Source organism: Oxyura jamaicensis, chromosome 9, assembly GCF_011077185.1.
Source record: "Oxyura jamaicensis isolate SHBP4307 breed ruddy duck chromosome 9, BPBGC_Ojam_1.0, whole genome shotgun sequence".
NCBI lineage: Eukaryota > Metazoa > Chordata > Aves > Anseriformes > Anatidae > Oxyura > Oxyura jamaicensis.
Window position 1 is genome coordinate 6,858,396 of NC_048901.1, and position 22,784 is coordinate 6,881,179.

Consider the following 22,784-nt stretch of genomic DNA (forward strand, 5'->3'; position numbering starts at 1 on the left):
AGCACATAGGACATTCACAGGCAGGACAAGGAGTGGGTAGTATTTTCTTTCTATCCAGCAGACAAATAAATAAGTTATTAGGCAAACTATAACATTCTTTCCTAATGCTAAGGATTTACATGGGCATATTTGAATTAGATCACATCTGCTCAACAACATTTTCTGAAGACTAGACTATTTAATAGTTCCATTTTTGCATTTACAGTATGAGTAGATGCAACCTTATTTTCCACATCTTCCCAGGATACACTGCCTTAACGTGGCAACTGCACTTGCACTCCTGAGCTGCATTGTTGAATATATTTCCAGCCTAAGTATATTTCCTCCCTAAAGTTGTTACCCTTTAAGTCAGAGATATTTTTAGTCCTTTAACCCCTTTCCCTGGGTCTTAAAAATAAGGTGCAGAATCACCGTCTACATAATGCTCAGCAGTATTTGATATGAAAGCACTGAGCTACCACATGGAAAACAGAACTCAGCAACAACAAATTATCTGCTGAACCTGACTTATGTATGAAGGTGACAAATCACCTGTTTTAGGATCAGAGAAATAACTTTCACAAGGAAGTGTCTTTCTCGAAGTATTTCTCCAGGATTGGAAGACTACTGTACACCCGTATGTTCATGTAATTAACAAGTTCAGCATTTTAATTAAGTTCATTTCTACTGAAATGCACTTACTGTTCAAACCAAAATTTGAGACTGTTTAGAGTATGTCGCATGCTTGCACTGGACTGCTATACCATCTCTCTGAATGCTTACTCTGAACCAATGCTCCACTAAACTGCTTTTAAGTACAGATGTGCAAAGTCAGTTGGGCCAAATCTGGAGTGAGTGGCACCCAGATCTTCAAACTGAGTAAAATACCGTGGTCTGATCAAAGTTATGTCATTGACACTGCTTTCTTTTTCATCTAAATGAATACAGGCTGGACAGTTGGGCAGAGAGGAACCTCATGAGGTTCAACAAGGGCAAGTGCAGGGTCATGCAGAGGGGGAGGAATAACCCCAGACACCAGTACAAGTTGGCAGCTGACCTGCTGGAGAGCAGCTCTGCGGAGAGGGACCTGTTGCTCATGGCTGACAGCAAGTTAAGCTTGAGCCAGCAGTATGCCCTTGTGGCCAAGAAGGCCAATGGATCCTAGGCTGCATCAGGAGGAGTGTGGGCAGCAGGTCAAGAGAGGTGATCCTGCCCCTCTGCTCAGCACTGTTGAGGCCACATCTAGACAGGGCAAAGAGGGGGGAAAGCCCTATCACCATTTCTATATCTCAGATGGAGAAGCAGAAAGTCCAGATGAAGGACAGCATGGAAACAGTACTATATCCTATAGCTTCCTTAATTCTCTTTCACAGGCACCTTGCCAGGCATTCCTAAGTCTGACATGAATCTTCCCAACACAAATCCAACTGCAGAAATGGTATCAACTACTTAATTATTTTTGAGTTAGTAATTAGCAAAACAACAGAAAACCAATCTACCCATTTTACTGTCTTGAGTTGCTTCATTAGTACCTGCTTAAAAGGATTTGGTGAAAAACTGATGCTGGCACTATGTACTATTCACTTAGGATCTGCCTAGTTGTTCATTCTGCATTTTATTTTACATGAATCTTTTTTACTTTCCCGTTTGGTTCTCCTTGGCATTATTTTAGTCTACAATCTCACAATTTTTTTCTCACAATCATCAGAGAGAACTCAAGAAACCAAAGTTGGCAAAGTTGACATTAGCAGACTGCTAGAATTTGTTTGGCCCATTAGCTGTCCCCTAAGATTTAGAAATCATACAATGTATTTACATTTCATTAAATCTATCTTCCAAGATTTGCACTTCATTATGGTCTTTTAAGATTTGGTCTCCAAAGATTCTGACTATTAGGTGTTATTCTGGAAGGTCATTTGGATGTCTCGTATATTCTACTGAATAGTTTATTGATTTCCTAATTATTCAATTTTTCTGTTACCTCTGATACTTTATGCTACTTTATTTTACATTTTAATCAATATGATTAAAAAGTAGATGGACAATGAGTACTATAAATACAGACTAATTAATGTTTTAGAGATGACAGACTGAAAATTCCTATTTGCATCTCATCCACAAATAAAAAGGTAATCAATAAAAGAGGAAATTTTAATGGGAGAAGTAAGTACTTCTCTACACAGTTCACAATTACCCTGTAAATTTAATTTTCTTCAGTCTTTCTAAATCTCTGCCTTTTCCTGGAAATAGCCAGAGCTATAACAGATTTAAAAACAAAACAGAAACAGGTAAGCAACAACAGAAATATAAATATTTCCATATGAGGGACACATCTGCACTTCTATTTCTTCACGGTCAGTCTGGGGGACAGTTTGATGCAGACCTCCCTATTTTATGAGTGTCTTTTATCTTATTTCAGAGCAGTTACAAGAACAGGGGAAAGACTTGACTAGTTTAAAAATTCAATTCCCTTTTGAATTTCCTGCTTACTTCCTGTAAGTATAGGAACTATAAAACAATCTCCTAACCCTTACAAGAGACTAGGACAAGTGCTGCTGCATAAATGGCTTCTTTCTTCAGCCTGCTCGCAGGAGCAACAGTTCAACAGCCTCAGCTGCCAAGAGCCAGCAAGAACTGTACCTGAGCATTCGTCAAGTGGAGGATTAGAACGACTTCTCAGAAGTGTGCACTTTTCAATGATAATAGAGAGAAACTGGTTTAACAAACAAACAAGAGCCACATGTAAATACTTATAAATTTTCAGGTTTCTGATAATACCAGATTTGCAAGGCTCCTGACACAGATCTCAGCATTGTAAAGGTGACCTTGAGAGACTCTGCCCAAGTCTGCTTTCAAAAAATATCTTTCAAAAGATACATTATTTGACAGAACCTGTACTGGCTGGAAAGTAACTCATATAGAGCAATCTGAATATGTATTTCTAAATGTTTCCCAGTGGTGGACAAGCATCCTTATACCCATTTTAAAGATGAGGAAGCTAAGTAATAAATAGATATCAAACATTCTCCAAGATCAGAGAGCAGGTCAGAGCCGTAAGAGTATGTGTGTCTATATCTGAATTCTCTAACCATTTGACCATGTCCCTTGACAAGGCAGAAAATATATGAAAATGTTGTTCTGCTGGCATTACAAATACATCCAGGAAATGTGCACTGCTGTTACTTGAAAAAAAGCCTAGGCAATATGGATAGGATGGCCTAGACAATATGGATAGGATGATAACTGAACTGATGATGGGAATTCTCTGCTAAGACAACTAGACAGAACTGTATGTAAAAGTCTCTTAAAGCATATTGTATCTTATACCCTTAGTCCTAGTTCTCTGCATAGCGAAGCATAGATTTGTCCTTTGCTATTGCATGATTGTATTCTACAACCAAGAGTTTATTACCTTGCACGTTATGCTGACGTTATACAAAAGGGTCAGTTTTGTGAGTACTGTGCTTTCTTTACACAACATAATTTTATTCACATGCAATGCAGCAAAGTTGCCAAATGTAAATGGGAAACTTTATGTTACCTAGCTTTAAGTGCATAACCTACTAAGGTCTACAAGATCTACACTGGAGCTGAATGCTGCTTTCTGTGGCCACTAATTCACACTTTGAACAGTTTGGTGATGTGACGTAGACTGTGCACTGCTGCAGTCCAAAGGGTTCTCTCTTCCTTTCTGCAAATGCTGCCCAATGCGCAATGTAATTTTTCAAGACAACAAAAACACTCACTGGATTGATCTAGAAACAAGAATTAATTTTTGCCTAAAAAGGCAATAACGTGCCAAAAAGCAAAAGCTGATGAATAGCATGTTCATCTTTTTCAAAGTCTGCGTTAATGGTTGTTTTCTTAGGTAGGTGATGAAAAAAAAAATCCCACCATCTGGAACTGATAATGGCATATTTTCATTACCTCCCGCCCCCTACTTATGGGGCTCTCTGCAATATTTAGGTTTGATTTGAAGCATCTGATCAAATACTAATTCTGGGAAATGAAATTCTACATCTATATTACTGGAAAGTGAGAAAAACAATCAATTCCAAATGACACAATGACATGACTTTCACTAAAAGAAAGACCCTAGATTTCTTTTTTCATGATGGTTGAAAAACTATAAACAAAATCCTAATTAGCACAGCATTAGCAGCCACAGTCCCAAGCATCTCATACATCTATTTTAATACATCCCATAGGTAACAAAAATGGGAACAATGCCAAAGAAAAAAATCAGAGAAGGTTCGTATCTGCTGGCACAGAGGGGTATCTGAGCAGTGATGTGTTGGAACTAGGCAACATATTTCTGTCGCAAAATAAAAGTGCAACCATCTATTCTCTGTCTCCAATCCCAGTGGTTTTAAGCAATTACCATTATCTAAAAAAATTGCAAATTAGACTGCAATTAGTGTTGATTGTGGCAGCAGTGTTCTTTTAGTGAACAAATAGATCAAAAAGTTATTAATTGAATTAAAGACCAAGAAACTGCACAGTTTTACAACCTCATTCCAATTATTCACTTTTATTCGCTGCAGGTTTTAAAGTCATCTTTAAGTCAATTTCTCATTGCCTTTGCTGGAAAGCAGGTCACAAGCACATAGGGACAAATATGTAATCAAAAACTCCTGACACTTCACATGCTTTTGATCATACCTCCAAGTGAAAGGAAGCCATAATCACTCATGAGCCACCTGCACTGTGTGGTAACAGTTGAAAAGGCATAAACAATTGGAATGTCTGTTCCATATCATACTCATCTCTGTCTTTTACTTAACTATAATAAGACACAACCCTGTTTATGAAACCTCCTAAAATTCTTGTAACTAACCCCATACTGCAGAGTACCTTGGACCTTTGGAAAGAGAAGGGTTTCAAACAGAAACGTGGAGAACTTCCTTTTATGACAACCCAGGAAATGTCACCATTAGCAAAAAAAAATCCACAAATAGGAAAAGTTGCAAGGGAATGGCACACAAACATCTACTTCCAGATGTCTCACTTCCTGGATAAAATCATTTGTGCTATCGCTCTGACAAAACGTTATTGTGCCAGCTGACCTCATTTACTTAAGCAGAGATGTATTCGTTATGATCATACCCCATATACAGAATAAAGAACGCTTGCCTCCCAGTGACAGAATAATAAGCAGCTTTTTTTTTCCCCCAATGTCATTTACATTTTATTGATGCTAACAGGTTATTACCTTTTGAAGCTCAACTGTACATCATGCAAGAGCAGTGCAAATAAAGATGAATCATTTTTGAGTAGGGGAAAGGCTTTTTCTAAAACATCCCAACATGAAAATGACTTCTTAGATAAAATGTAGCTATACATGTGCTTTCAATTTCCAAACTGGACAAAAATCAGATTTAATTTCCAAAATGTGTTCTCCTCCTAGATACAACATGGATTAAATGATTCTGTTAGGAAAGATAAATCAGAGCATTGCTGGGTATATACATAAGGTGCTTGTTTTGGGGAAACAAGTTCTGTATGCACAGGAACTTACATTTTGAATTTCTGCACAAGTGCACGCGTGTGAATATCATTAACAAAGGACAGTAACATGAAGGATTTTTCCTTTGATTCCTCAGTGTAATGCACACGTAGCACAACTGTCCAAGGTAAATCATGGGTCTCTGCCCCAGGTATAGAGAAAGCAGCACTCATCTACAAAATGAAATACCATCTCTTCCATGGGAAACTACATCTGAGACAATTAAGAGAACAGCCTGAGTAGTAGAGAAAGATATTGCTCACCTTTTTCTTTTCTTTTTTTTTTTTTTTTAGTTACCATGATAAATTACTGTGGCACTTTCTAACATCATACATAAAAGAAATACAATTTTCCAGTATTACAGTTCCTTCATTCTCAAAGATGAGAACAGGTCTACTTTCTTGAGTTAGAATTCAAAGAGCCAGATTATCTGCTGGTATCAAATGCTGATTATACTATCTACAGAAATTACTGTTATATGTCCCATAACTTACAATTGGATATTTCTCCCTACTCACCATTTCTGTCGATGGCAAAAGGTACATCTGTTGTGACAATTTCATAATTGCAGATCTGGCTGTACTGTGGAGAACAGTCCTCATCCATGGCTTCTACCTGCAGTATGCTATCATAGATTTTTCCCTCCGTCACGGTGGCCTTATACACACTCTCCTTGAAAGCTGGTGAAAACTCATTGACATCTTTCACCTGGATATGGACCACTGCCCTAGAATAGGTAAATAATCAAAGCGAAAAATCAGTTTAGCATGACTTTAAGTAAGAACAAATTATTAAGCTTGTTTCCATAACAATCGATAAGACTAATAAAAAATATGTCAACAAACACCAAACAACAAAACCATGTCAACATCTGCTAAAATGAAATATTTTTGAATTTCTGTTTAATTTACCCAATTTAATATCTTAACTGGCACTAGATAAAATGCATTAGAAAGTGAAAAAAGAAGCGGATTACAGTACTATTAAATATTAATTAAAAATGGTCAGTTTGTGAACACATCATTATTAAATAAGCCTTTCACCTTCTGCTGATTATAATTACCTAATGTCTTAATTAGCTACAATATTTGTAGTTTGCCTTCTAAAGGAAAGAGTAGGGTCAGTATTCATAACTGAAATGTTTCATAGCATTTAAAGAGACAAATTATGCAACACAACCCATGCACTGATGTAGGCCTGAGCTTCCCTGGCAAATCCCAAGATCCTCATTGACATACAAATCTAAGGATTGGATCCTTGCTGTTGGCATCTCTCATTAAGATAATAACCATGCCACATTATCAATATGTGCATTGTGGTAAACCTTTGAGGGTCAAAAATAAGAGATCATCTGTGTTAATGTGCAAACTCTAAAGGCATTCCACTGAAAGAGCCTAATGCCTCGTTGGATAGGCAGAATAGCAGAGGGGCAGAGAAATGAAGGGACATTCTAGATCAATGGCAAAGCCAGGAATTAATACTGGGACTCAAACAGCATAGCTTAGTGTGTGGTTTACTACACAAACCAGAGAAAATGTGAAAATGGCTGGTCCCAGTGGGACAGATTTCATTTTGGCCACAGTAAGACTAAAATATTCCACTAGTCTAACACTTTCTAGCTTGTTACTGACATGTGAGGGAAAAACACCATAAAATTTAATAACATGAAAGAGAAACTGTTTCTGAGACTTGATGTTTATTTGATTTTGCAGACTTCCTTCTAGATGTATACTCTTTTAAAATACCATAAAAGAGCTTTGAATGCACAATAAAACTAATTAGTTTTTTTTAATTGTCATGTGTCCTGGATGAACAAAAGGAAGAACTATTACTATTAATCATTTATTTAAGTGGCTCTTAGCAAAATGAACAACCTGTATAGCAGTTATACATCTATATGGGATTTATTTTAATCTTTAATGACAAATGGTCTGGAGCTTGGTTTCATGAATTGGAATGGGAAAAGGGCACTGTCTTACTTCAGGTTATGAAACAAATTGGCTCCACAGTAAAAAGTGCCACCTATTAACCTTGAATACCCTCTTTTCCAGGGGATTTGAATTCCTCTGGGACTTGCTTGTTCAAAAGCCGAGGTCAGAAACACTGTGCAAAGGCAACACTGATGTAGCTTATACACATACTAAACAATGGGCAATTTCCCTTTTCTTACCATTTGAAATGAGATGAACTGAGAGAAAACCTATTTAGAATTTATAAGTATCAATTAAAACCTAGCTTTCACGTCCTGTGTGATCTGTTTAGTCAACGTATTTAATGTGAAAGCAAGAATGGAAAAATATACAAAAACTTCTCCATTTGAACAGTGATCCTATTAAAAAGTTCAGCTGGAACCAATGCAGAATGGGTCGAACTGCAAGAGGCAAAAAAAAATATTTTCTAAAAGGAAATAGGAAAAAAGAAGTATATGAACTATTACAAGGATGAATCATTTTGGTTTACTTTCTTTCTACCTGACTACAATACAAATTGAAAGGGCCCTTTAATCCGATCTGTACTGCAGAGCAAATGCATGACAAACAAGCAAACAAACAACAACTCATTTTCACCCACTTGTGAGATTTCTTCCAGTTTGTTCCACTTGGTCCTGATCCACAATCATAGGCTTGTATGATGAATGTGTATTCCTTCTGCAGTTCACAGTCGATAGGACTTTTTGCTCGGAGACGACCTTCTCCAGATGTCTTGTTTAGCACAACAGCCTCAAAGGGCATTTCTTGGCCATGGATTTTAAAAGCACAGATCTCACCTGTGAGAAATTAGATAAATAATTACAGAAACATTAAAATATTGTAATATAAATATAAAAATAATATAAAACAATCACAACAATCATAATCTTACGCATTAGAGTGACACTGGAGATACTAGCATCCATCTGTATTTCATGCACTGAAGGGGTAGTATAGACACAGGTATCAGTTTATAATTATCTAAAAGGGATGATGGCCATGTTACTTGTGGACTATCGTGTGATGAGTGCAGCTCTGGTCATGTCCTTTCCTCTTCCCCTGTCATTACAAAATGGTTTCTTAAAGCCCTATAGACCATTCCCTAGATATGGCACCAAGCTCAATTTTTAGCTATGTTAAGAAGACTGTATTTACTTAAAAGAAAATAGCAGAAAGAAAAATAGAGAATACTTTAGAGGTGGAATTTTCTAACTGCTGTCACTCCTTCCTTGAGACACTTGAGCTGGCAGGTGGTAGCAGATGTTCAGATTCTTGCAGTTTAGCTCCCAACAGTGAAAAAATTAATGATGCAGAACACAGGCACGTTCAAAATACATCTTGCTTTATTTACACACATATATCATCTTTGAAACAGAAGTACTAAAAAGAACACAGACAAGTGTCCCTTTTGGACACTGCAGTCACCCACCCACATTCACATACATGAACACCTTTTTGTCAGCAACTCACTCTGCCTCCAAAATGCCTCCTAATCTAATAGATCTATAGCTTCTCTCAGAGGAATACTGTGTAACAAAACAGATGATATAGCAAGGGCTAAAAAAGTGATCTGGACACAAAAGACAACATAAAAAAATGACAAAATATATCTCAAAGGTAAAAAAAAATATATATACAACAGTTTCTGGTGATGTTTTATTTTTTCACCCTTCATACTGGTGGCAAGGGTATGCATGCTGAATTCATTTTTAGACACTCCAGAATCCAACTTTAAAAATGAAGCATTTCTACAAAGACCAATGTGGCTAAAATATTTTTATGACACATTAAACACATGCTCTTTTATGAGCAAGTCAGTCTCGGGACATGCATTACAGATTCAAAGCTGTCTCCCACTCATGTAATCCTTTTCCATTTATGTCCAATTTACAGTTGCAGCCTTTTGGAAATCTCATTGTCAATCGTAGCTGAGTCAACTGCCAAATTCTAAATTAACCCTGAATCTGTGACCTCTAATGCAAGCCTAGCTCCTTTCTCTTTTTGTATTAGAATATGTTTGTTTTTGGAGAAGGGGCTGTCCAGTGACTTTATAAAAGCACTGGCGTTCACAATTCCTATTATGCCTGAGAATGAAAAAAAAATGGGACAGATACGTGTGTGTTTGTGGTTTTTGGGGCACAACGGTGGGGGTGGGAATTAGATACATCTGAAGTATGAATACAGGCCTTAAGAATATTCCCTCAACTACCACCGCCCAGGTTTCCCTTGATTATGATAGGAGCTGAAGCTGAGCTCAGCTCTATACACTGACATTTAGGCAGATGAATCCCCCACTTAACGCTTGTAATCAATCCTGTGACTGTCTTTACAGGATCAGCACACAGTTGCTTTACTAATTATGAGGCACTGGGAAAACACATCAAATATTTGCTTGAACGTTTACTTGCTCCAGCCCCTCACACAAATGGCATGAAATGGCTGTGTGGTACATCAAGGTAGATGAAGGATGTGCTCTTTTTAGCTCTTCCTCAAATGAGCCCAAATATTTGAGCTATAGAAACAAGAATGAATTTTATCCTGAGAATCAGACTCTGCAAAAGACTGAGTTTGCATCACCATAAAAGGAAGCTTCGTGATAGTTGTGAACTGTTTCATAAGAAACAAGGCACTAAGAGGAGGCTGAAGTCAAGCAGTTTGTATAGTTTTTATTGTGGGCACTGGTCACATGGTCACACATCTCTAAAAAAAGAAAATTAAAAAAAATCCTAATTTCCCTGCAACTTCAAACTGAAACATTCTTCTAAAGTAATACTGTAAGATTTCAGTTTTATTTTAATACAAAAATAACAGTGTATGTGAAGTTTAACAGAAAATGTTTATTAGTTGGGTTCTGTAATAGCGGCTTGTATAATTTCTTAATAACAGTTTTCCACTGACGCACAATCCATCAATAGAAATCCTCACTTCAGTGTTCTGTGTTTATTATTTTATTGATCCACTGCTTGACTGTAAACAATACAGCATTTGCAGTTATCCAAGCCTACTGTACTTAAAGCCAGAAATAGCTCCAAGCAGAGAAAAAAAAAAAAAAAAAAAAAAAAAAAAAAGTAATCTCACCCTTAGTCTAAATGTTTATCATTTTTTTCCTTTCCAAACGTAGAGGGCTGATGCAAAGCAAGCAGAGACGCAGGACTCCAATTAGTTCTCAGCAAATATTTTGGAAGTCTCTATATCCCATTCCTATGCTAGATACTCCAGCTTATATATAACTCTAATTTTGTCTTTTATGCTCACATTTGCCAAAGATAAAATGATGACAGCTGCACAGATACACAGAAGTATTTGTAAACACACTGCAAAAAAAAACTTACACTTTGAGATTTTGGTTACAGCAACCTACTGATGTGAAAATAATAGCATATGATTTTAAAAGCTAGGTAAGAATTTTCACAAGGGTGCTACTACCATTTCCAAATAAATGAGTTAATGTTGTTGAAGATTGAAAATGTATAGTAATAGTAATGATTCTAAAAAGGTGGGTTAATGAAATGACTATTGAAAATGGAAACAACAGGATTGTATCAGCTGTAACAAAGAAAATTAAATGAAGTCTATCCTTATACTATGAGACTAATGCACGCAGATATATGGAACTACTGCTAAGCATTATAAATATTCTCTTTAATATAAAACAAATACTATTTTTCATTATAAAATGGAGCCACAGGGTTTTATTTCTAAATCCAGCTGAGCTAACCCCACATTCCTACCTTGATGCCTGTAAGAAATGTGCCAAGCTTGTGTTATTTACTGGGTTCTTAGATACCTACTGTTAAGTATCTTGTTCAAGAATAAGGACACATTCTCTGTCTTATTCAAGCTCATTATTTAAGCTGCCTTCTCCACCTGCCTTCTTTGTCGTGAATTAGAATGCACATAGAGACAGTGTCTTCCTCACAATAGACAATGCAGAAAATATTAAGTTTTGCCTTTCATTTCATTTGAATGGGCTTGGGAATAGGTGCATATTGGATTTGTTGATCCAAGCAGTGGTGGCAGTGAGCTGATAAATAGGTATAAGCTGATGATACCACATTCATGAAATCCTATAGCAATTGTATCCAGGGTAAAGGGAAAGTACTTCTTCTCCCAGTGCCAGAAGTTACGTCCTGAGGGTTTTCTGTTAGTTTCCTATAAAATCTCCTGGTTACAGGGTTTAACTTTACTAGGAGTTGCTTCATTTCAATAAATATTTTAATTCAATTCTGGATGTAGTATTTTTTCTCTTCATATCATTTGGACTATTAATAGCCATAAACACTATAAATGTTGAAGCCTATATGCTTTTGAGAGCTCTGCTAGAGATTCATAGGTTATTACCAAAGAAATATTAATTATATAATTTCTTCTGTAACAATTATACTAACCTGAAAAAACTATTGACATTTTATCATTACTGAAATATAACCAAATCTCTGCAGCATTTAGAAATTCCTAACGACAATGTTTCTTATTCAGCAGCATTCACATAACAGATTTAATAATTATAAGCCTTAATCAAAAAATTGTTATTATGAATTACTGCCTTTTATATGAAAAACAGAAGTCCACATGCTTTCAAAGAAATAAAAGCAAAAATGTTACTCCTTTAACAAATACACAAAATTATTGATTTGAGCTCAATTTCAGAAGTTAGGAAGAAAAAAATGCACATTACTTTGCCTTTCACAGCTATCTGCTTTTTCTTCAACTTCTGTTACACCAAGAGTGCAAAAGACTTGCCATCAGTAGCTGGGATCCCTTGTATTTGATCATTTTGACCATTAGTTTTTAAAAAGCAACAGTTGTATGTGAATCGTAATTTCAAAATGTTTATGTTTCATCAACTTCAACCAGAGTTCTTTGCATGTTCTATCCTCTGTGGTGGCCATTTGATTGCTTATGGAATAGAGCGTACATAACTGTCTTCAGGGTATGTCTGCGTGTGAGTGTACACACGCATATTTGTTCCCCCCATTAACTTCAAAACCATTTGCTAATTTCAACTAAATTTCCTACAAAATAAGTTTCCCACAACCACCATAAAATTATGCAGCTGCACAATACAGAGATACTACAGAAGCAGTGTAAGGGTGACAAGGAGGTCACATCTCAGTAGACAGCAAACAGCCCACAGCAAGACCTTATAAAAACCCAACAACAAAAAAACCTTCAGTTCTATTTTGTACCTTTTTGATAGCAATAAATCAAAAATGAGGCACAAAGCTGAAGGAAACCAGGCTTCATTAGTTCACTGCTGACAAAATGACTCATTAATATTCATATCCTGTTCTGATGTTATTACTCTCTAGACTTTTATTATATTTCTATGTGTAATTTCCTCAGATGCGCAGATCAGCATAGCTGATCATTTATTTAGAATTAGGGATGTGGTTTTATACATCTTAAATTAAGCATGGTCTCCCTGAAAATTCCCAAAGTGCCTAAGACTCAAACCAACATATCACACCCAAATCCTCTCACAACTTAGAAGAGGCAAATACTGTTAGAAGAGATGTACCTCGAGTTTCAATTGGAAGACCTGAGACAGGAATAGGCACTTGGTGTCCATGATCAAAACATCACTGCAAGCTCTGAAGACTTGTGTAAAAAAATAAAAAAATAAAGAATAAAAATAGGTAACTGTCTTTTCCATATGTGTGTCCTTCAAGAACTTGATTTAGCTACATGGCACCAACATGTTGTAATAGAGGTATTTGGAAACCATCAGTAGTATATCCTTTTGGTGTAAAACTAAGCCTCCAAAAATTTTATAAAACATGTATAAATTTGCTTATGGATACGACTCTTCTCTTGCTATAACTAAATGTTTAAAATTACTTCATTGGACAATCATCAACAACATGAAACTGAACAAAGGAAAATGCCAGGTACTGCAAGTGGGACGGAGTACTGGCAGACACAGATACAGACCAGGAGCCATGCAGCTGGACAGCAGCTCTGCAGAAAGGGATCTGGGGGTGCTGCTTGCTGTAGGCTCAACATGAGCCAGTACTGTGCCCTGGTAGCCAAGAGGCCAAAATGCTTTTTGGTGTGTACTAAACACAGCACAGCCGGCTGGTCAGCAGAGGTGACTTTGCTGCTATATTTAGGGTCACTGCGGCCTCACCATGTATACCATGGGCAGTTTGGGGCTCCACGACATCAAATGGATGTCAAGGCTCCTGAGAGCACCCAGGGGAGGGCAGCAGAGCTGGCGGGAGGGAGGGAGGGAGGCCTTGTCCTGTGAGGAGAGGCTGAGGCCCCGGCCGACAGCCTGGCTGCTCCCTCAGCGCCCTGAGGAGGGGAGGCAGACACAGGCCCAGAGGATGGCCCAAAGCCGTGCCAGGGGAGGCTGGGGCTGGACACTGGGGGAAATCCCTTCACTTGTGAGGGCGGCCAGGCACCGGGACAGGCTTCCCAGAGAGGTGCTTGGTGCCCCGGGCCTGTTGGTGTTGGAGAGGCGCTGGGACGGTGCCTGCACTGACAGGCGTCAGCTTCTGGGGAGCCCTGCGGTGGTCAGGCAGGTGGCTGGTGGGCTGGGTGGGTCCCTTCCAACCAAACGGTTCTGTTCTATGGTATTTTAACTCTTCTCAATAAAATTAAAGTACTATTAATCTGAATCAAAATTGATTTTTTTAACACTTTACGTGTGCTCTCTCCACATAGAGATACACATCCAATGTTCTTTGAACACTGATCATCACAGATCTCTGTTGGCAGCTGGAAGGAGATCTGCAATGCGCTTGGGACCACTTTTCAGTTCAATGTCTGTTTTCTCAGAAATGCAACATGGATACAGTACATGCAGTTGATTTTGTTGTTTTGTTTTTTTGTTTTGTTTTCCAGTAAATTTGGTTAGGGGTTGCTGTTTCCTTTTTGTTGTTGTTTTTGTTTTTAATCCAGCCTCCCAGGATAACAACTGTACACAAGTTCTGCTGGAATCCTGTGATTACCTCCTGCAGTGCACAGCTGCCGACCTTTTGAGCATATCAATGCCACTGGCAAGGTTTACTGCTTTGACAAGTTTTTCTATGATAAGCTGTAGCTACAGTTTAAATAATTAAGGAACACAGAAGTCTGTATTTTGAGGAAAGAATGGGGAAAGAGTGCAAAATAATAATGTAGATGTAAAGTATCTTTAAGGATAGAAAAATGCACTATTAAGGCATTAACTGCTGTACATGCTTTTCCAGCTCATTGAAGTCAATCCTATTAAATACATGCTGAAATACTGAAATCCAGGAAGCCATACTGAAATCATAAGCAGAGGGAGGTGCTGATATCCTAATAAAATACAAAACATATTACTTCTTCCTATCCAGTTTTACAGGCAGCAAGCTCCACAAAGCAAGAACATAAATCCACCGTTACCCTTCCTATTCTATTCCTACGGATTTGAGATCAGAAAATGGAGGAAACTGCACTTGTACTTCAGGTGATTCATTGTTGCCATAAGCCCACTCCTAACGAACCAGTCTCATTCTGCTGATGCATGGACCAATCCCTCAAGATAAAAAGACAGTTCTGCAGGTAGCATATAATCACAGCCATATCTGAGTTCCTTTCTGCCTCCACGATAACCTTCCCAGGGAACTCACTTAGGCCAGGAAGGCACTCAGCAACAAAGCACCTAGAAAACCTACTATACAAGTTTGTTTAAGAAAGCTTGTTTAAAAAGTGTAATTTTTATGGACCTGCTCTGATTATAGCAAGACATACAACCATAATGCTCTTCAGGAAATCAGATCACCACTGCTTAGAGGCATAACATGTCAAGTTGTACACTCAAATCTGCACAAGAGATCCTTGAACTCCAGCTTAAATGATAGAGAATTGATAAATGCCTATGTGAAGCCTGCAATAAACAGTCAGCTGGGTCAGAAAACATGACAAGGAGATAAAGGTTCGTACAAGTAAAAATGTGCTTAATTAACTTATGATTATACAGTTCTCCAACATCCTCTACTCTAAAGCATAGACACATAACACATTGTTATTCATTCCTGCCATCAACCAACACATATCAAATTACCATTCCATTATAAGCAGCCTCAAATGTTTCTTATCTTTTCTTTTTGAAATCTGCTGGAATTCAAAATCAGAGGAAGAAAGCAATACCAAAACAACAATGCCAAAAAGTATATTAGTATGGTCAATATATAGAGTTCCATGCCCACCCGTAAATGAAAAGCTTTTTGTTAAGCAGATGTTTAATGCTTGCAAGTATCCCATGGATTCAGAAGTGCATTCAGTTATCACACATTCAACTCACAAAGAGCTGTCCAGTTTAGTTAGAATGCTGGAAGGCAAGAGCACGGTCTCTTTAACAGTTACACAATCATTACTGAAAAATATTTGCCTTGCCACTTTTTAGAATACCACATTAAAATGTATTATTTGAAAAATAATTCTGCAACCACATAGTTAAACCTGTAAAAAAGCACATTAAGTAAAAGGAACATTACCATACAGGAGTGAAGGAAAGTGTAATTCTCAGTTCCCACTTGGGTCATTTTCTGAACTACTTTTTCATGTGTCAATGACAATCATATACATGTACTGGTCATTTTCGTCTTCACACAAACTACCTGAATTATTTGATTTGTGTTCACTTTCAGCTGCAGTGTTTGCAGCCATGATTGCAGATTTCCTGTTCCCATACCAGAAGTCTGCCACAGTGGAAACATCACTTTGCTTCAGACCATCGTATTTCAGTAAACACAGAAGCCCCAGTGCTGCTACCTCTGCCCTAATTCCACATCTGTGTCTGAAAGATGGATCACGAAACTGTTTCACCTCTAGATTACTGAGATCTACATTGAGAAAAACAGGAGACAACTGGCACAGAGAGGCAGTGACCCATTTTACTGCATGCATCCTTTGAAAAGGACGAACCAATTTTGTAACAGAGACATAGAAGACTTCACACATGAGATTAAAAAAGTTATTACAATGCTAGCAAAGTAGCAAATGATCTATAGTGTGACTAGAATTTAAAATTAAATAAAGACCTAGAATTAGCAATGTTGTCTATTAAATTTGTACTAACAGAATTCTTACAGCATGATAGGCAAACACAACAAAAATATTTCCTCAGCAGGATACGTGCACCAACATGACCTGCTAGCTTCAGCTCCCTTGAGACAAATAAGAAAACTAACAGCAACATGTTACACTTGGATTAGAAAATCATCTGTTTAGTCTATTGAGAACTTGGTGGACTGATGGAAAAGCTTATTTTTTAATTAAAACATTTTCCCTGGGGCCCTATATCAAGGCAGACATTTTCTGAGATAAAGAAGCTTGGGAAATGTTGTATCAATTAAAATTATTCTTACGAATAATTTAAAAGGTATTATTTGGGGGTATAATTGGCTAATTCAAAGCACACAGTGGGCGATCACTTCATTTTTCTACTTATTTGTACTCAGAGACATCACTCAGCTTCAACTTGAGATTTTGTTCCAGGAGCTTTGAACAGACTGGGACATAACTTAAGCAGTGGAGTCAAGTGTGCCAGTCAGTGGAGAGGCAGGTATGAGGAACTAGGGCACTCCTCTAAAAAAATTCAACACCATAATTCCCAATATACAGACAAAACCAGTAATGACTATCACTAGATTTCTTGCACTCAAAATACACATGACCTTGTAAACACCTCGGTACCTGGGAACATACCAGGAGTCACTTCTTCACCTCTGCCCCAAATCAGTGTCCAAACAAGCTGTTCATAGCAAACTGAAGCTCTCATGCACGCACTCAGGAATGACCAAAAACAGACTGAATTCAACTGAAGGATCCTAATGGAACAATTCATGCTAGAGACACACATTTCAGTTTCATCTCTACATCAAAATATTGATTTATTACTGGTTTCTTTAAATCACGATCTTTGTTGCTTTGGCATAATTTGCATCTCTAAGAGTTAAGACTTGGAAGAGGTAACACTTCTGGAAGTTCTGAAAAGTATGAATTCAATTATGGAAGTAACTTTGCAGAGCCAACTCTTTAAATATTTTACAATGGGAACTCCCAACAATGTTTCTGTATCTGTTTTTTTGAGCAAATGAGATACCACATTAAAAAAAAAAGGGGGGGGGGGCAACCTGAAAATGAACCTGGGTCTTAACAATTAGGTACAAATTTCACACTGATTTCAATGTCAATAGACAATCCCTTCCTGAGTGCTGGTAAAATCCATAACTGTTAAAGCCTACATTATCCTTACTTAGGGGAGGCAGAATACACTTTGTGGTACTAGAAATGAACACAGCTCTCATGGTTACAGATGATTTTTTGAAAAATCTTTAAAATTAAAAAAATATCTTGCTAAGAGAATTAGATTATCTTTCTACTACATCTGTATTCCATCCCCAGTTTCATTTTGGAAAGTAAAGACCAAAGCTTATTTTTTATGCTTTAGGATCTATGACTGAACTTTCATTGCAATTTACTGTTTAATTTCAAATTAATGGAATGAAGGATGCAACTGTTAAAACCCAACATGTGCAATATAAAGCAATAAAGATGTAATGCCATGAACATTGCACAAGAATAAATCACTTCATATCTATATAGTCTCTATCTAATGGTATTTGCAGTTTCTGAAGTAAATTATAATTTTAATTTGAGTATTTCTGATGGGAATTTCAAACAAAATATTTAATCAAGATGTGAAGTTAATTCAAAGCCATTTTTGTGGTTCACGTGACACTAGTGGTATTTGCGCTTACACCATCACAACTGGACAAACAGAATGTGCATGGCTGATGCGGTACTACATTGCAAAAGCTTAGCCAACTACTCGCTCTAGCCCTGGGTAGCATATGCTGTGTTGACACAGCTTTTGGAATAGGCTTTTAGACACTTGGATTTTTGGGTGACAGAGGGTTTTCTAGAAGGAGGGGGTTGACTAACTGTTTGTCAGGCATCTGCTGAAAGCAGCTGCTCTGTTACCTCTGTTATTTACCAAACAGCTGCAGAGGAAGTTGTACACCAAAGCTTTCTGGAGTAGAGCATTGTTTCTACGTGCTGCTGAAGCAGGCTCCCTGAGGAGGACAAGAGCGGCTGCGCTTGTGTATTTCATCAACTGAGGGAAAGCCAGTGCTCCCTCTGCCACCTCAGTCCTTTGTCTTGTCCTTAACGATCAGCAAGCATCACTGTGTTTTCAGCTTCTCAAAGTTCAGAAAGAGGGACAGCCATCACAATCAGCTTTTAAGTAAGATGAAGCTGGGAAGAAGTTTTTTCCTTGTCTTTGTGTGGGAAAACACAGACCACACGGCAATGGCTTTTGAGATTACGTAGTATATTCAGTGTTCATGAAGAGATACTTCTGAGTCAAGGTAAAAGAAACATCAAGAAACTGAAGAGATCAGACAGCTAAATGAGGAGCTCAGTATTGAATACTCAGTATTACTCTTCCCTGCCCTGCCACCCCACAAAACTGCATACAAGATCAGGAAGTATCACTCTGCCTATACCTATAGGTATAGGCTATACCTATAGCCTATTAAAAATAGTGTTTTAAATAAAGCTATCGATCTTGAATTACACAGGCTACAGAGTCTTGAAAGACTTTGCAAAGTGCCCTATAAAATAACTTGAAATACGCTTTAAATACATTTTTTTTTTTGAGGAAATTTTGAATTTAGTTAAATGCTAGATTAAGTGAACCCTCCCTCATATGTATAACCAGTAATTCTCTAACATGTAACTTCTCTGATCTGATAACTGGGTACTTTTTCTGAGCCACAAAAATACCTAAGTATTTGAAATTTCTGATGTCACTTAAAAACTGATATTTTCACTTCATGACTACGTGCAAAATTGTCGTTTATAAAGGATTAATGATGGCAGTATGATGTATACTGGGCTGTGTTGTTTACTCAAAAGTCCTACCTACTTGCTCTCCCAACACAAATAGATGTTTACAGTTCCTTCTCCTATTAGCCCTGCAGCACATAACCAAAATTGAGTGAACTGGATCATAGTCTTTGCACTTAATTTACTGACTTGCTTACCAGAAGCCTGATTTTCTGGATATTTTGAGTAAATGCTGATACTCCAGGCTTCATGGAAACTGCAGCTGGTTGCAGAGCCTAAAGACCAAACCATCTGTCATAGCTGTCCTTGTACAAAATAATATGACTGCCCTTAAAAATATAAGGGCAGGCTGAAAGCAGTGGGATCATACAATTGCCAGTGAGAGCCTAAGGAACATTTACTCCCAGTAAATCTAGGAATGAAAGTGTTATAAAGCATTTTGCTGCTGTAATACTGGGCTGAGTTTATAGATATCTGAGTTTATAGATATAAAAGAATACAATTTGTTTGCAAACTGAGTACTTAAGAAAGTAACAGAGAGAGACAAACCATGCACTTCTTAAAGGACTCAAAGTTGTTGTTCCCTTCATACAAAGTTCTGTTTCCAATTAAGCATTTTTAGCAAAACAGGGCCTAAAGCAGTTTTCTCACAGGTTAAACTGCTGTTCCTGTAGGACATCTGTACCTGCTCTCAGTCCCCCAGTGACCTCTGTCCCTCAGGAGCTTCTCCAAGGTCCTTCTACCAACATGAAGAGACTAAGAAATCAAGATTAAAAAATACAACATGGTCTGATACCTTACAGCAAACGAAGAAACCTAGAAATTAAGTAATACAAGGAAACAGCCATACTAATGCCAAGACTTCTGTCTATAGGACAGAGATGCACACACAGAGGCCACCTGCACAAAGCCTCGCTGTTGTGGTTTAACCCGGCCGACAGCTAAACACCCCACAGCCGTTCGCTCACCCTCCCCCCTCCCTCTCTGGGATAGGGGAGAGAAATGGGAAAGTGAAGCCTGTGAGTTGAGATAAAGACAGTTTATTAAGATAGATAATAATAATAATATGTACAAACAAGTGATGCACAATGCAATTGCTCATCACCTGCTGACCGATGCCCAGCCCAACCCCGAGCAGCTGGCACCCCACCCCGGCTAGCCACCCCTAAATATTGTTCAGCATGACCCCATAAGGTATGGAATACCCCTTTGGCCAGTTTGGGTCAGCTGTCCTGGGTCTGTCCCCTCCCAGCTCCTGCTGCACCCCCAGCCTGCCCGCTGGCAGGACAGAGCGCGGAGCTGAAAAGTCCTTGGCTTGGTGTAAGCATTGCTCTGCAACAATTAAAACATCAGCATGTTATCAGCACTCTTCTCATCCTAATCCACAACACAGCACCCGACCAGCTACCAGGAGGAAAATTAACTGTGTCCTAACTGAAACCAGGACACTCGTAAACACCCGGGACAACTTGGATTCAGGACCAAAAATTGCCCTCTCGCACACCCATGTTTTCCTGGCTGTTTTATGGGGCTCTAGGCATGGCCCTGTCCTGCGGACAACAAGGAGCCCTGAGAATGGTGTCTCTCTCTCAAGCACATAAATTTCATCTCAGTGAAGCTCTTTAAATATTCCAAAATGCAGTAACAGTAATGTTGTGGTAAAGGAAAAGTAACCAGCCTCAACTGGCAAAGAACCAACTGCAACCCTCGTCATCCTCCCAGCATCCTTACATAAATAGAACATTGACTGTCCAAACTCCTTATTACCCAGATACTATGACAGCTCACTTAGCAGATCATGACTACTTAAGCAGTCATTTGTAAGGAGATATGTAGCCAAGTAACCTTGCAGAATTTGGAATATTGTAGGACTGATAAATGAGATGATAATTAAAGGAAAGTTATTGAAGCACTCATCATTTTTGACAAGCTGTGATTTTCAAATTATCAAGTATGTCAACTTTTCCCTCTATAAGCCACATTCTGTAAATTGCATAAAAAGCTTCCCAGCTGTGGCACTGGTACAAGGTTGTGTAACAGTATCTCAAAGCAATCCATTTTTGACACATTTCAGGTAATGCAGCAGCTCCATCTCTCCATCTTCTCTTCACTAGAATTCTAGGGAACTCAGAAGAGTGTGTGCGTGTGTGTGTGTGGCAGAGAGGAGGGGGAAACTACTGGTAATTAAAAAAAAACACTACCATCAACAAAAATCCTAGCTCAAAACCAGATGAACCAGTAGTAGCTGCTCATCAACATCAGGTAGGTCACTGACACCGAGGAATAACTAAAATAGTGATTAAATATATTCCAGGTATAGTAGTTCATTTGAAATAATTTCTTATGGTTTACTTCTCACAGTGGAATAAATGTGTAATTACCCCCCATGCCACCTGCCATTTTTTTTCAGGGGGGCAGAAGGTGAAGGGATAAGAGTTTTTTCCTTGACAACTCAACTTCAGAATATTATTTAAATCAAAGTATGTTGTTGCTTGTGCAACTCTCAGCTTCACATCCAGGTACAGGGCAATCTGGTAAAAGAACTAAAAACTGCATTTTGGTTTTGATGATGAAAGAAATAACTCACTTATAGTGGTTTATTCATATTTTGTCCCCCTGACCTCAGAAGACTGTTCTCTATTTTCATAGCTGTAAAAGAAAGAACTAAGCACAATTAACTCCAGTAACAGGTGCAAGTGATGCATTTTGAACAAAAATCTCAGAGTATTAATTTTTATTTTTAACATGAGCAACACACCCACATTGTTTAAATAGTACATACACATAGTAAGCTTACAAAACTCTGTAAGAGTCTTGCTGTGTAAATTCACTGGAGACCTCAAAAAGATTATTCAAGTTATTTTTTACCACTAATCAATCAGTAGTACGTTGACCTGTAAGTCAAATACATGAATACAACCATCCCGTTGGCTATAACAGAGGTATGTACAGATATCTTTACACAGTAATCACACTCCCCTGAAGAGGAGGAGAAGCTATCCTCTTAGCTTGAAAATAAAAGTAAAATGACTTCATAGAAAATATAATATTAAACCAGAACCACAGCATTACTGTGATATGGACTTGGAAAAGATCTTTGACAGACTGGGCTGTCTGTGAGGGAACAAGACTTCACTTTTTTTTGTCTTGCTTGATGAGGTAAAATACAAAAATACAACCCCCTTGACTGCCCCCACCCCCAGGAGAAGTGAAGAAAACCACCATTCATTATTACATGAATTCTTAAATTTCCAGAGATGATGGTAAAGTTCATGAGCTCCATGAAGTCAGTGGCAGTCAGCCTACGCTTTACTACAAGACTGCAAACATTTATTTGCAATCATCCTCATGTTTGGTTTCTGCTACTGAGTGGCACTGTTGGTAGGAAAACAAACAAGGCTTAGAGCAGAGACATCAGTGTTGGCAATAATTATTCTGAAGATGCTCCATGTAATTTCAACTCAGCCTGGTTTCATGGTGACTTAAAAAAAAAAAAAATCAAA

The 22,784-nt window shown here is 38.0% G+C and overlaps 1 protein-coding gene across 1 annotated transcript in view; it reads right to left on the minus strand.

Moving 5' to 3' along the window:
- Positions 1 to 22,784, minus strand: part of CLSTN2 (calsyntenin 2) — a 339,879-nt gene that overhangs the window by 73,813 nt on the left and 243,282 nt on the right. Inside the window, exons 4-5 of the mRNA XM_035335162.1 lie at positions 8,057 to 8,252; positions 6,004 to 6,212 (exon numbers count right to left, since the gene is read on the minus strand). Coding sequence (XP_035191053.1) covers positions 6,004 to 6,212; positions 8,057 to 8,252 — 405 coding nt within the window. The remainder of the gene's footprint in view (positions 1 to 6,003; positions 6,213 to 8,056; positions 8,253 to 22,784) is intronic.